Source organism: Balearica regulorum, chromosome 15, assembly GCF_011004875.1.
Source record: "Balearica regulorum gibbericeps isolate bBalReg1 chromosome 15, bBalReg1.pri, whole genome shotgun sequence".
Taxonomy (NCBI): Eukaryota; Metazoa; Chordata; class Aves; order Gruiformes; family Gruidae; genus Balearica; species Balearica regulorum.
This window is the reverse complement of record NC_046198.1, coordinates 2,025,174-2,040,801: the sequence shown is the minus strand read 5'-3', so window position 1 is coordinate 2,040,801 and position 15,628 is coordinate 2,025,174. Positions and strand designations below refer to the sequence as shown.

General features: G+C 44.8%; 1 protein-coding gene across 2 annotated transcripts in view; it reads left to right on the top strand.

Annotated features, from left to right (window-relative positions):
- Nucleotides 1-15,628, top strand: part of XPO6 (exportin 6) — a 55,961-nt gene that overhangs the window by 28,155 nt on the left and 12,178 nt on the right. Inside the window, exons 7-13 of one of the 2 annotated variants that reach the window (XM_075767130.1) lie at nucleotides 1,563-2,016; nucleotides 5,451-5,577; nucleotides 6,358-6,467; nucleotides 8,734-8,842; nucleotides 9,595-9,684; nucleotides 13,244-13,313; nucleotides 15,016-15,175. In XM_075767130.1, coding sequence (XP_075623245.1) covers nucleotides 1,563-2,016; nucleotides 5,451-5,577; nucleotides 6,358-6,467; nucleotides 8,734-8,842; nucleotides 9,595-9,684; nucleotides 13,244-13,313; nucleotides 15,016-15,175 — 1,120 coding nt within the window. Of the gene's footprint in view, nucleotides 1-1,562; nucleotides 2,017-5,450; nucleotides 5,578-6,357; nucleotides 6,468-8,733; nucleotides 8,843-9,591; nucleotides 9,685-13,243; nucleotides 13,314-15,015; nucleotides 15,176-15,628 lie in introns of both variants that reach the window. The other variant, XM_075767129.1, reaches the window with a different exon arrangement.

Sequence of the window (15,628 nt, the reverse complement as noted above, 5' to 3'; positions counted from 1 at the left end):
ATTGATACTCAAGTGTATTGAATAACCTGGGAAGGTGAATAGGTTTTTCAGCATGTGGTCCGTGGAAGCCTGCAAGCCAGTGGGCAGCTTATGCAGGGAAGGGCAGCCTAGCTGGCGGTGTCTGCTTGGACTTCCGTAAAGCTTTCAAGAGGGCTTCTTGCTAAAAGCTTTTGAGAAAGCGAAGGCCATCCAGGGATAAGGGGAGTCTCTACGTTGTTGAAAAATTGGTTAGAAGGTAGGCGGTAAAAGGGAAGTGGAAGTGGCCCCCTCTTGCCATGAGGTGTAGGTCACCTCCGCAGTGCCATGCTCATGGCCATACTTGTTAGAGACCTGGGAACAGGGCTCAGTGAAGAGTCAGGGAGGCTTGCCAACAGCACCAAGATGGCCCGAATAGTGAGAAGGAGGTATGACGGAGGACTTGCAGGAAGATCTCGTATGTCTCTGGGCAAACAGGAGGTGAAACACAATGCAGGTAAGTATAACCTACATTTGGGCAGGGAGAGCAGTTCTCATCTCATGCCAAATCATGGGCTCCAAACTCGCCTTCCGGGTGCAGGATTAACTTCTGAGTGTCAGCCCAGATCATGCTACAATAATTTCGATTGGCAGCAGTCAAAACCAGGTAACTGCTATGGTGCTGGATGGAATGAAGGTTCCTCTGTGCCTGAATAGCGGCTGCAGTTCTGGTCCGCCTGTATCAGTAGGCATAGAGTCGAGACGAAAGCTTTGTAGAAAGGCAGTAAAGATGATTGAGGGCATTGAATGGCTTCCATATCAGTAATAAGAAAAGTAGTACTCTTCATTCTCTCAAAGAAATTGAGAGCGAGGAGCTGCAATAGAAAGCTATTGAGTGACACGTAAAAGCTGAATGGAAAGAGATAACTTCTTTTCCCTGTTTGGGGTACAGGAGGTAGGAAATGAAACTAGCAGCTGGCAGACCGCAAACAAAATCCATCTTTACGCAATGTGTAGTTAAGCTGTGGAATTCTGTCACGGGATGGTGCAAATATTAAATTTATGTGGCTTTAGTTGGAGACTGGATAAATTCATGAAAGATAAATCCTGAGGCTGTACAGAGTTTTTTCAAACCCCACTTGGCTCAAGAAGCCTTTGGAGGCTGAGGAATGTGATCTGTGCCTGCGGTGGGCTTTTGGTCACTGAGGAAAGGTAGCCTTACTGGTCTGACTCAGTACATCTGCTCTTACATCATCTACAAGCTGTCATCTGCAAGCAGAAGTAACTCTGCCAAGGTTCAGTGTAACATGGATGTGCCAGACAACTTGTGCAAGTTTACATCAAGGATTTTCAACCTTGCGAGGGGAGCAAATTTTATAATAAATTCCTAAAATACACCCTGTGGCATTGCTGTTATCATGTGAACAAAAACTTAGAAAATTCCAGAATACAAAAATTGCTAGTTCGTCTTGGACAAATCTTTGTATGCCGACTTCCTGAGTGCCAGAGGCTCTGGTGGCTTTTGCTGCATAGCTAGGGCTGGCAGTTGCAGGATTTGGAAGTGGTTGCCTTGATTTATAATGCAGGTGTGTTTTTTTGTTTCCTAGGTGACCTCTTAAGTAGCCTGTTGCAGAGTCCCAGTGCGGCCAAATTGTTGAACCAGCCAATCCCTATCCTTGATACAGAAAGTGAATATATATGTTCCCTGGCACTGGAGTGCCTGGCACACCTCTTCAGCTGGATCCCTTTGTCTACCAGTATCACCCCGTCACTCCTCACCACCATTTTCCACTTTGCTCGCTTTGGCTGCGACACCCGCGTTCGGAAGATGTCTTCTGTCAACGGCAGCAGCCAGAACTCGGTGTTGGGACAGGAGCGTGGCCGACTTGGCGTCTTGGCTATGTCTTGCATCAATGAACTGATGTCCAAGAACTGTGTGCCTATGGAATTTGAAGAGTATTTGCTACGGATGTTCCAGCAGACTTTCTACCTCCTGCAGAAGATTACTAAGGAGAACAATGCCCATACGGTGAAGAGCCGGCTAGAGGAACTGGATGAAAGGTAAGAGCAATCAAACAGCCAAGGAGCTGTGCTAGGGCCTCGTGTTTTCTAAAGGACTGCCTTTATTATTTTGTGGTCATGCATGGTGTGTCTAATCGCCTTTTTTTCAGAGTACTGTGCTGGGGGAGACGGGCAGAAAGGTAGGTGCCCACAGGTAAGGTTCTGGTCAGGGGCTGAGTTTGCTAAGGGACCGTGGTGGCACAGGTTTGTATTCTTTCCTGTCCTCTTCCTCCCCTTTCCCCCGTTCGTTACTGTTTGACTGCAGGTCTGAGGTGGCACAAGAGCTGAACCTGCCCTTCATTCAGTTGTAACAGAAAACAGAAGAGGCTCAGTGAGGTAAAGGCATTGCAGTATTCACTTTCCTGGTCGGTATCTGCCTTCTCTGCCTAAACTCAAACGTACAAAGAGTGGGTAGATATTCTGCGAGTCATGACTTGAAAGAAAATAGAAGTAGTTTCCTACCCTTCATTGAGATGTGATGATTTCTGATTTGCTTTTTTATTTTTACTTTTTTTTATTTTATTTTTAAACACCACCGAAAGACAGCTTGGGGAACTCCGTTCACAGCAGCGGTGAATGGCTCCACTGCAGAGGCTGTCTAGCGTGCTTGACGGGAGGCAGCAGGGGAAGTGGCAGCATCTCGGGAGGCTGCCGATTGTCTTTTCCCAGAAAGTTACTACCATCCTTGTTGCCTGAAACAGCTTGACTCTTATGTCGCGTATTCCTCCTTGTAGGAGAGAAAGTGAGATTTGTTTTGCTGGTGTGTTGAGTGGTTGAAGCCATGTGTTGGCAGGGCGGTGGAAGAGGTGACGACTTGCTGCTGCCTGTCGTCGCAGGCTCGCTGTGCGAGTGTGCCATGGGAAGGCTGGCAGACTGGTGCCGACATTGGCAAATAGTACCTTGCTATGGATACTTGATGATGGAAACAAATTTCTGGTGCTGCTGTATAAAATATTTCTATTCCCAGATGCAGTAGCAAGGCTTTTGAGGATTTTTTTGGTGGGTTTTTTATATCCACATAAGACAAACAAATGTAGGAAAAAAACTGTGTGTCCTTTTGCAGAGATGACTTGCATGTTTCTTCTGTAAAATTCCCTTTTTTCTGTATCTTCAGATACACTTGTAACTTTGGGATAATCTGGGTTGTGACTTCTGTTTAACAGTGAATTCTACTTGCTCATTTTTTGACTAACTTGCTTCAACTTCAGTATCGCTCCCTTCCGAGCCACGTTCTGGTATGGTAGAAATCTGCCACCTTTGCGTACAGGCTATGTGCACAGAGAGCCAGGAGTTACACTCTGGATTTCACAAAAGCTCTCCTGGGAATCCACAAACTCCTGTGTAACTCGTGTTTTTTCTTCTACGGGGAAGACATCGGCAAGCAGTCTTCACTGGGAAGGTCTGTCTGTAGCTGCGTTGGCCTTCGCAGAGATAGTGTTGCCGTATCGTTATGGTCTGCTGCTTAGCTGTGTTATCCACAGAGAGTGTTGGCATTTGTAATTGAGACCCCTTTTTATTCATTGCTAAAGTCTGAAATGGGGATGTGACTTAAGGTATTCTGGCGGCTGGAAAAATTGAGCTGGTTTCTGCGGGAGCTTTCTCTGAGCTGACTCTGTTCTCTCCATGGAAATGGCTTTGCCTTAAAGATGGAAGACTTTTCTTTTGTCGCTGAAGGACATATAGCTATTACTTTTACATCCAAAACTAAAGAACTTATTGCATGAAAGTGTCTTCTTGACTTGGGCTAACAAAGTCCTAAACAAAATCGTCACTGATGAACCTACCTTCAGGAGATTGGTATTTTCAGAATCTGCCTGCCCTGGGTCTGTCCTTTCCTTTCCTTTTGTGGTGCTGGTTATTTTTGTTCTGTTACCAAGTCGGTGTGTTTTCAAATGGTACTGCCAAACTAGTCCAGACAGAGTAAGCTTAAACTCTGTTTTGCTTTATTTATGTTGGCTTTAACTTGAAGATCCCAAAATACGGGAAATGGCTAGTAAGGATAGAAGCAAGAGGGGACTTTAGGGCTGGTGGAGCTAGGGACCAAGTAAGAATTTCACCGGTTTTAGATCAGAACCTCTTTAGAAAATAAAAAACGAAAAGAATGAAGGTGGTGTTTGGATCTGGACTCTTTATTTTTTGCTAGCTTTGCTTTTGAAGTATTTGACCTGTGATCAGATATGTTTCGTGATGTCTTGTCAAGAAGGGAGTGTCAGATAAAAATAAAGTGTAATCTTTTTGCATATTCAATGTATTGTGTGTTTTTGTAGGCTCATGATAACCAACAGTGCTGCAGCTCTTGTTCACTGGCAGTGCTGCTGGTCTTGAGTGAGTTCTCATTAGAAAGAGCGGGTTTCCCCCCCAAAAAAACCCCACCACAGAGTTTGCAGAAGGGGAGAGCAAGGCAGCGTGGTAAACAGCAGACTGTTCAAGCGTGTCAGACTTTGCTAAGCCTAACTTTTTACTTAAAAGAAAAACTTGAAGTACTCTGCACTTTGGAGCTCTTGCTGTATGGGAAGGGTGGGCTTCCCTGCACGCAGCCTTGACGCTCGATCGGCAGAGCTCTCGCTGTTCATGTACGATGTTGCAATGCATTGGTTCTGCGTACCGATGGAGATTTTAACTCTTTTCTGCATAGATAGATGTGAAAACTATTTCTAACCTTGAAAGCTCGTATTGTGCAGGGCATATTTATATTCTGCAAGAACAGCTTACCCCTCTGCGGGGTCTAATTTTCCCCAGCCGCGTACACAAGAACCTTGAGTGTTTGTGCCAAGGTCGTGCTCTTGTTGGACTCCCTGAAATTTTGGTAGCAGGCTTCTTTTTGGACTTGGACTTTGTACGGTCCCAAGCATTGAGTAGTCGCATACTTTGGAGGAAGATTCATCTTTAATTCAGTCACAAAAGCCTGGGCTCAGTTCAGATACTTTTGGATAGTTGATCTGCACTGCAGAAGAAGCCATCCCTTCCAGTTCCCAACTCCATGGCTCTCCCACGTGTAAATTTAACACATGTATTGCTAATTCCTGCATTAACTTCTTGCTTCCAGCTGAATTCCTCAGTGGTACAGTTTGTTTCACTAATCCTATCTATGTTAGTAAAATGACCCTTGCTATTAAATACTTATTTCTCTAGGGTGGGGGGATTGTGCTTATTTGCAGGCCTGATTGAACTCAGTTTTATTTATCTGAATATTAAAGTTGCTTTTGACTAGACTGTCTTTTCTGCTGTTTCAGGTATTAATGGAATGAAGGGTTGCCCATCCTGTAGGTAATTGATGCAGGGCTTTACATTTTAATTGTTCTACTGGCTATTAATTGTAACTTTCTTTTTAATGAAAGGATTTTGAGTGAATTTATCACTATTTCAATGAAATTGCTTTGCCTTGTGGCGTCCTTCATGTTTTTCTCAGTCGTGTTTTCTTCTTTCCATTGTAGCTACATTGAGAAGTTTACGGATTTTCTCCGGCTCTTTGTGAGTGTCCACCTACGACGAATTGAATCGTACTCCCAGTTCCCCGTGGTTGAATTTCTGGCACTGTTGTTCAAATACACTTTTCATCAGGTACAGCCCTGCAACGTTATTTTTCGCTCCGTCTGTTCTCTATGTTCTGTTGTCTTGTACAGCAGGGATAGCTTGTTTTCCCCAGTGAAGTTGATACCTAAAGTTAGCCCAGGAAAAAAAAAAAGGTAATTAACTTGTCTTACTGGCACTTCCCCAGTTGTGCTGGGGACTTATAAATGGCTTAATGTGCCCTTGGATTTAGTTGGAGACATGTAGTTACCTTGCAAGAACAACTTGTCTGGTGTTTAACTTTGCTCCCGCTTTTATTTTTTTCAGTGCTTGGAATGGAGAATGTTATCTAGAAAAAATTCTCTAGCTTGCTTGTTTTGTATTTGGGGATGCTTTTTTCTCCTGTATCTGCTGCTTTTACTGTATCTGAGGCTTTCCTTGTCACTTTTAGGTTTAGTAACAACAGAAAAACCAATCCTGTGACTTTTGGTACACGTTCCCTTGCTGTAGAAGTTGTCACAATGCATCTCAGCCCTACTTACCCCCATGTGAATAATGGCAAGCAGATTTATAAAATGCTAGAAGCCAATGCAGCAGGCCATGAGATGGGTTAATGCTGAGACCACCCTTGTAATTCCCGGGTTCCCACCCTTGCACATAAGCTCTTGCTCACCTTTTGACACCTACAAATCTCTCCAGTGACCTCCTAGAAATTTTTCAATAAATAAGTTCTTCCCATGGATTGAAGTGCATGCTAATTCGTATTTTCAGTGTGCGAAATCAATCTTGCCATAGCTCATGATATTCATTGTGAATTTTGGTGTATTACAGCCTACCCATGAAGGTTACTTTTCTTGTTTGGACATCTGGACGCTCTTCTTGGACTATCTGACTAGCAAAATTAAAAGTCGCCTGGCAGACAAAGAAGCAGTCCTCAATAGGTAAGCAGCCGGGAAGCTGTCTGGATGCGACAGCTACAAAGAAACTTCATGGTCACCATGGAAGGACTGTGAGAAATAAGTTACTGTCTACTCCAACTTTATGTGTAGTTGAGTCTTTTCAATCTCTAGAATAATAGACTATTAAAAAGTATCAACTTCAGTATTTCACACATATTCATTCAAAAGGATTCAAACTGAGCAAACTAGGGGGGGGAAAAAAGTGTCGCTTATGTTGCGTGTGAACCTAGCAGCCAGAGGAAGAAAGCTTTGCAGTCTAAAACAGAACTGTTAGACATTTTAGAGCACATTTTAGCACATATTAGAGGAGGAGACCACTAAGTTGCTTAGTGAGTGTTCACACAGCTCATACAAGTAAACAATGAATAAGGAATTTTTTATTTAATTAGGATTTTAAAATTCTTGTTTAAGTGAGGATGCGTTTCTGAGAAATATTGACGAGACTGTGTTTGGAAATAAGAAGTTCCCCTTGCTCATGTCTGATGCTAGTGGTGTGTATTAATTGCAACCGTGGTTGGCAGCTCTTCCTTCGTAGATGCTGTCTGCTGCAATAGGTGGCTCTTGGCATTCTCTTGATAAAAGTCCCTTAGAAATCTGCTGAATATACTGGTGTCTAGTTCAAGTTTTGGAGGCTTAAAAGTGCCATGGCTTGTGCCATCATTCGTTCCACTAAGTGCAGAAGGAACCTCCTCTCCCTCAAGCACACTAAATACGAGTGGTGGGTGTTGAAAGGCAGCCTGGCATTGTAACCACAAAGAACAAACGTGGAACTAGCTTACACCAGACAGCTCTCTTCCTTTCAGCATGGGAACTGTGGGGTTTTTAACTTCTCAAGTAGTAGGTATTTGCATTTGAACTTATAATTTGTTCCTAATTTGCTGCTCTCTGCCCAGTGCTGTTGAACTCTGCCTTGGTGTTCTGCTCCTCTTCATCTGGCTAATGGGCATGTAATGAGTGTTATCTTCATGTCAAATAGTTTGTTGTAGAGAAAATTGAAAGAAACAGTAGCTGTCTCTAGGAGACATGTTGTACTATAAAACAAAAAAGGTGTAGAAGTAGTGGAAACTTGTGCTGCTGTTTTCTCAGAACTACCTGTCCTTAGTGACAACTGCTTGAGCTTCCTGCGTGCTGTCAGACGTGTAAATGCTGCAGTTTGACAGTCTGGGAGTGGTTACACCGCAGGAGCACAGATGAAGTTTCCTGTTCTGTGGTTTATAAACTTTGCATTTGGTACACATTACAACTTTTACTACTGGATAAATTGCTAAATCCAGAGTTATGTCATCTCTTACATTACGGAAAAGATGGTAATTCCGCCGCCTTGCACAAGAGCTTTCACTGCTTAGCTAGTGACACAGCTGATTAGTCTGCCACTTGGATTGCATCACACTCTGAATCTCTGTTAGTGGATGTTAATGCCTAGTTTTCTAGCTTGATCTCACCTAGAAAAGGTCCTTGCATCAGACCAAATGTTCTGGGAAAGAAGGGTTTCTTTAAAAAACAAACCAAACTTTGGCACTGTCACCAGGAATGATTGCGTGCTCAGGTGGCTCTGTGCTAATTTTGCAACTTGGCATTAGGTGGTTAACGAGAAGGAGGGTCTTCTGGCTCTGTACCAGCCTCGTAGCTCTGAGAGATGAAAAAGATACCTTCCAGTGATGTGCCTTTAGTGTTACAGTACAGATAGAGAAAATGCTGGCTTTGAATTCTTTGGCCAACAGTGTAGGGAAAGAGGATGGCAGGACAAATAGCCTCAGGGGAGGCCCCCTCTTGAGGCAGGCAGCAGTAACTCTGCCCCATTTTGTCTCTTCCTTGTTCACTGCCCAAAAAGCTGAGCACCAGCCAGGCTGCTGAGGAGCAGCTTAAAGAACAAGAGGCTCCTGGTGCCTCCTGTTCATGTACATCTGCTGTTACTCCTGCCAAGCCACTCCTACCTTTCCTGTTTTGAACTCTTGGGCTGCTTCTGTTACTGACAGTTTTCCTTTCAGCGCTAGCGGGGTATCGCATATTACCAAGGCTCTTTCCTTGCAGGTAACTTGTGACCTGAAATGACATGATATTCTTAATCCTAGGGTCTGCTTGGTGTTTCTTCAACAAACCTGTAGAGTTACACTGCAGCCTCTTTGCAGTGGCCCGCTCTAAACTGTCATCTGTTTTACATGTCTCCTTTGCTAGAAAGGCCGTGGGCGCAGCAATTTCTGCAGAACTGTTTGATCGAACTCTTGCTCTGTCTTCTCCATGGTCACAGGTACGAAGACGCCTTGGTTCTGTTGCTGACAGAGGTATTGAATCGAATCCAGTTCAGGTATAACCAGGCACAGCTGGAGGAGCTGGATGATGAGACGCTGGATGATGATGTAAGGAGCAGGGTTGAACCAGGACCAGGTCCAGATACTAAGCCTGGAATGTCCTTCCCACTTGGAGTACAAGCTGGACAGCTGCTTCTTCACTCCATTCTGCATGGGGTTTGAGGTTTAAAGCAGCATGAAATACTTCTGACAAAAATGTACTTAGTCACACTGAAAGAATATGACCTTTTGTTTTTAACTTGGTTCTTATGGGGGGGAAAAATACAGATACTTCTACTCTATTAGAGGCATTAGGTGCCCATGTCTGGTTGCTTTGGAATTTAAATGCTGAAATATCTCTGAGACAAAAGCTTTAAGCTGTATACATTGTTGGTGCTTCCATTTAAGCTTATTTCTCCTGAGTCGGTATTGATAAACATCATCTCGATACTGATAAATGTAAAAGTGGAGTAGGCAGCCAACAGAGATGAGGCTAGAGCGCTGGAAGGGCAGGTTGTGCTGCGTAACAGATGCTTGTCAGCTGTGCTTTAGGAGTGAACGCTTGTGGCTTCTCTCTCCAGGGAAACCTGCGTGCACGCCCAAAGCATGGGTTGACAAAATTATTCTCCATCAAGTGTCTGGCACCATATGAGAATTGTAAGAGTGGTATCTCATCAGTACCTGTGTGTCTCCAAAAGCTGAGCAGTGGGAAGGAGCTAGATAGTCCTATCACTGTCACCTTAAGATACATTAGTCTCCAAAGCCCCATGTGTTTCCCTCTGGAAGTGCTGTGCTTACCTTGGCGTTTCTTCCCATAGCAGCAGACCGAGTGGCAGCGGTACTTGCGCCAGAGCTTGGAAGTGGTTGCAAAAGTCATGGAGCTCTTGCCAACTCATGCTTTCTCCACACTAGTAAGTAGTTATCCAGACCAAAAGTTCAATGTGAAATGAGCACCAACTGCCGGAGTTCGTTACAAGCTGTTTGATAGAGGCCGCAGTGCCAAACAAGTAGGGAGATACAGTTTTGGATGCAAAGCTTGGCAAGGGGGAGACCAGAAGTTGAAGGGAGCAGCTTGGGTTTTTGGCTTTCTCAAATTTCTTGGTGTGTTTTAAAGAAGGTACTTCAGTGAGCATCTGAGTCCTACTTGCTGGACACTGAGCTCTTCAGAAATGCCCATCTCTCAAGGCATAAATGTTTGGCAGCAGTCCTTCACTGCTGTTTATCCTGGCCTTTATATTAGGAGGCAGCGCTGCGAATTGGGCAGATGAGTGTCATTATTAGGGTTTTGAGGAGAGTGAAATCTTTGCTTAAATGAAGGCCTAGATACAAATGCTGAGAAGAGTGCCTCGGACAGTTGGGAATTATATCTGATAAACACAGATTAGTGCTTCTCTCCAGGTAGTGCCACTGCTGTTGCTAGAATCGGTGGTGTAAAAGTTGTCTGGGTGTGTAGCTTTATGATGATTTCGGAAGAGGAGACTGTGAGCCAGTAGAGTCCCAAATTCAGAGCAGTCAGTGACTTTTTGCTGGGTGAGAACAGCAAGCATAGCAGTGGGATCTCAAAGCAAGTCTATTAATTCTGCTGGAGATACTGCATACCTAGACCTCTGAACCACATGCCCAAGAAACAAAGAAAATTGAGCTGCTGCAGAGGCAGAAGATGCCTGACCTGAACTTTTTTTAATTGATCATAGAACGTCACAGACTGGTTTGGATTGGAAGGGACCGCAAAGCCCATCCAGTTCCACCCTCCACTAGCCCAGGTTACCCAAAGCCCCATCCAACCTGGCCTTGAACACTGCCAGGGAGCCAGGGGCAGCCACAGCCTCTCTGGGCAACCTGTGCCAGGGCCTCAGCACTCTCACAGGGAAGGATTTCTGCCTCACGTCTCATCTCCATCTCCCTTCCTCCAGCTTTAGGCCATTCCCCTTGGCCTGTCACTCCCTGCCCTTGTCACCAGCCCCTCTCCAGCTTTCCTGGAGTCCCTGCAGGGACTGGAAGGGGCTCTAAGGTCTCCCCGGAGCCTTCTCTTCTCCAGGCTGAACAAGCCCAACTCTCTCAGCCTGTCTCCATAGCAGAGGTGCTCCAGCCCTTGGATGACCTCCATGGCCTCCTCTGGACTCTCTCCAACAGCTCCATGTCCTTCTTGTGCTGGGGACCCCCAAGCTGGATGCAGCACTGCAGGGGGGTCTCACCAGAGCAGAGTAGAGGAGCAGAATCCCCTCCCTCGACCTGCTGGTGATGCTGCTGGACACGCAGCCCAGGACACGGTTGGCTTTCTGGGCTGCCAGCGCACATTGCCGGGTCATGTCGAGCTTCTCGTCCCCCAACACCCCCAAGTCCTTCTCGTTGGGACTGCTCTCCATCCATTCTCTGCCCAGCCTGGAGTTGTGCTTGGGATTGCCCTGACCCATGCGCAGGACCTTGCATTTGGCCTTGTTGAACTTCATGTGGTTCACATGGACCCACCTCTCCAGCCTGTCCAGGTCCCTCTGGATGGCGTCCCTTCCCTCCAGCGTGTTGACCACACCACACAGCTTGGTGTTGTCGGCAAACTTGCTGAGGGTGCACTCTATATCACTGTCCATGTCGCCGACAAAGATGTTAAATACTGCTGGTCCCAGTACCGAACCCTGAGGAACACCACTCGTCACTGGTCTGCACTTGGACATTGAGACGTTGACCACAACTCTTTGAGCCAATTCCTTATCCACTGAGTGGTCCATCCATCAAATCCGTGTCTCTCCAATGAAGAGACAAGGTTGTTGTGCAGGACAGCGTCAAATGCTTTTCACGAGTCCAAGTAGATGATGCCAGTCACTCTTCCCTACACACCATCGCTGTAACTTTGTCATAGAAGGCCACCAAATTTGTCAGGGACAATTTGCCCTTAGTGAAGCCACATTGGCTGTCACCAGTCACGTCCTTATGATCTGCTCCGTGATCTTGCCAGGCACAGAGGTGAGACTGACTGGCCTGTAGTTCCCCGGGTCTTCCTTTTGATATTTTTATTTAAGAAACATTATGGCTGAGCTAAACGCTAGAAGCATGTTACTAGAAACTTTGAGGTAGTGAGCAAAACAGTCGTCCTACAAAGGCAGAAGTTCCTCTGCAGTGTGGTGGCACGGCACGAGTCACAAGAGGCAGACGGATGGAGCAGCATATGGGTCATATGGTGAAGAGCATGTGGCTTCCTCAAAGCAACACATTAATGTGAGGAAGGCTATCTGTTGTTTTTTGAATAGGTCTCCTCCTGCAGTTATACAAAGGTGCTCAACTGTTAATTAGGAACAGCCTGTTAGAAACTTAATAGCGGGTGCTTTCCTTGAGCCCTGTGTTAGTTTGGTTTTGTACACTGGATAATCGGGGAGATGCTCAAGCAGTTTCACATGCTTTTCACAGCAGCCTGCAGCGCTGTTGAACGCAGCGGCTTGTCTATCGGTAGAAAATAATGAGAACGATGTACAGCAGCTGCCACGACTCTGTCCCATGCTGGAAAAATGAGAGGCTGCAGTTCCCTGTGCTGATGGATGAGGGAACTTTCATAAAACTAGCCACTTCAAATGTGGTGGCTTTGCCCATAGAAATTAAATAGAACTATGCCAGACTGAAAGGGTTGGAAAATATTCTTTCATGTGGGATATTTGCAAGGAAAAAGTCAGCGTGCAATTTTGTCCTGTAGGTATAGAAATGCATTAAGGCACAAGGCAAGTAACCCCCTAATAGATACCACCGAAGTACCTTGGCTGGCCAAATGCTGTTTCGAAGGCGTTCTGGTCACACTTTGTAACATACTCCCCTGTGGTAGTGTAATCCCTTAGCTGAAACATCACCAAGATGGGCACGTTTGCTGTCGATCCTGATCGATGGAGTTGGGCTAACGCTCTGTTCCCAGACCAGGATGCACGACAACTGCGGTGTTTGCTCCCTTGGCCGTTTTCCCTGTGGGGCTTCAGCTGTTCCCGATGCAGCCGGCAGCTTCTGTACTGTTACAGAGGCACTGAATGCAACTTCTTTGGTTGAATAATATTTTGATAGCTGCATTTTGAGAAGCTGATACTTAAGGGTGAGCTTCCTTTGCTCCAGGCTCTCCCTTTCCCCTGCTCTGTTCGATCTGGGTTGTATATCCATCTTTGTATTCACACTGGTGGCATGCTGTGCCGTCGCTTAGATTTGTCAGACTGCTATCTTGTTAGGCTCATTGCTGGTGTTTGTGGGGAGAGGAGAGCTTTCCACAGAGAAATGCCTTCAGGCTGGTGATCTCTGTTTTCATGACAGCTATCCAAGTGTGAGAAGCTGTGGCGCTGCAGGATCAGCCCAGAACCTAGCGACTTGCCTTTTCTCCAAATGTCTTTTTGAAGGCATCAGAGAGAAATAAGAAAACTGTGCTCTTAACAGAGTAATTGGGAGTAGTTGGGTGTTAACTGTCTGCCAAGCCCCCAAATCACACTCATTTCTTGTCTCTTCTAGTTTCCGGTTCTGCAGGATAATTTGGAAGTGTATCTGGGACTCCAGCAGTTCGTGGTCACTTCAGGGACAGGTAATAACCAAGGTCCAGCACTGCGCTCCTCGCTCTTTGAACAGCTGATTGCAAAACCACTTCAGGCCTGCTTTGGTGTTACTTTTCTCATGTTCTGTTGAGGATCTGAACACATGTATGGTGCCTAATAGCTCAGTAGCCAAACTCCAAGAGCAGACAAAAATCTAATAATGTAATTTATTTAATGATATGGTGCTTTCCTTGTTCTGGTACTTGAAATGAAGATACCATATGTGTTAAGAACAAGTGTGCAGCATCAAATACTACAGTAACATGGAGGGATAATGGTTAACTTTTTTCCTCCCGCTAAAACTTACTTAAAGGTTGCGCTCCTGTTTGCTTTGGTGTGAAGTTGTCAACCGTAGGAGCATTTTTATTTAGGCTTGAATCAAAAGCATTGTGAGTCAATGAGAAGATGAAGCATTCAGGATGTAGTAGTAGTAGTTTCTGAAGACTTATCTAGCTGGCATTTCAGGAGCTTTCACACATAAAATAGTTTACAAAGATACCAGTGCTCTCACCTGAATAAAAAGCATGAGCATAGCTTTGTTGCTCCTTCCTGAGAAATGAGGAAAGTAGTAGCAGTGAGGTCTGTTATGAGAGAAGATTGTAGCTAGGGTAACTTAAAATATAAAGTTTTCTGGTATGACCACTCAAGGGATCTGTTACATCTTCAACACTGTTATATATGGCAGAACGGCAATTGTCATATAGACAGTTCAGGAGAAAAATATTTCCACTATTGGGATCATTTCAGACCTAGGATAAGCACTGTGTAGGTTTTTAGTGCTGGAGCAACAATCTGTATTAGAAGCTGTTGTGTGGGCTGGCTGTTTAGCTGATGGATCAGATGCAGCTGGGGTTCAGAACTGGTGTAAAGTGCCATGCTTGTTGCTGAAAACTTAATCCAAGATTAAACACAGGCAGTGAAAAGAAAAACAGATTTTCTTTGAAATGTGATGTTGCAGAACATATTTGCTTTTTTAGTAAAAGGTCTGGAATGTTTGGAGACCAGGTATACGCAGCTGAGTGGTAGGACAACTGCATAGGTAATAAGACTGGCAAATCTAGTTATCGTTTTTTTTCTTGTGTCTGAGAAATATGAAAGTAAATAATCAGGCTTCACATCAGCAGCCAATACGTTCTTCTTTCAAATACGCTGCTGGAATGTTTCTTGCACTGTAGCCAGCAGAGGGAGTGTGAGTAATGACCCTCTCTGCGATCTGGGATTGCTTTTTGATGTCAGTGGGTAACCAAAAAGGCTCCTGTTTATACAGGTATTCCTATTAAGAAGAAAATCAATGTGTAAAAGGCTGAAATAGGTGGTTAACACTTGTTTCAGCCTTTTAAGAGGAATTTGAAGCGTGGCAGTTGAAGCAGTTGAACTTGTCTTAACTCAGTTTGAGTATTTTGGTCACTTGGACAGTGCTCTGATTTGAACTGTGACCCACTGCCGAGCTAATTTAAGAAGAATGCTTGTAATGTAATTAGAATAAACTTTGCATTTCCTGTAGCTATGTAATTAATTTTCCCATCCGGAAGAGCTGTATTTATTAGTCACAAGTCTATGTTTTTTTCCTTGCACGAGGTTTTTAAAGTATGTGTTTTCAGACTGCTAGGCTCTTAGTGGTTATTAGCACAAGTAGTTATTTACACTTAGGTCTTTTGGCTTCGTTACTAATGAACCATAATGTCATTTCAGGTCACAGGCTGAACATCACTGCAGAGAATGACTGCCGGCGTTTGCACTGCTCCTTGAGGGACCTGAGCTCCTTGCTGCAGGCCGTTGGTCGTTTAGCAGAATACTTCATTGGGGATGTGTTTGCTGCCAGGTTCAATGATGCTCTTACAGTGGTGGAGAGGTAGGTGTGGGAGGGGGACTTGCTGTCCCTTCACCAGCTCGAGGAGCAATTGTCACCACTGCAGTGAGCGTGAAAACCGAGGTTTCTCTCTGCCTCTCCTCGTTAGGATTGAATTGAGATACAGAGAATCTTAATTGTTACATTCATCAGTGCTAAGTTTCACAGATGGCTTTCTAAATCCTTAACTAAACAAATAACTAATAGGAGGGATTAAATAAAATCAGTCACTTGAAAAGATTGAGGTACTTGTTTTCCAGCATCTGTGTTTGTGATGCAATGAAGTGGGATGTAGAGTCTGATTACTTCAGAGTTGTAGCTCTCAAAGATAAATCACCAAAATCTCTTTTCTTAAATGAAAAGCTCTGTGAAAACTGAAGGGCAGATGTCATTTGATTCTTCACCTCCAAGAAACTTAATTAGCACATAGTTGCAATTTCAGGGCTTTGCACAGCT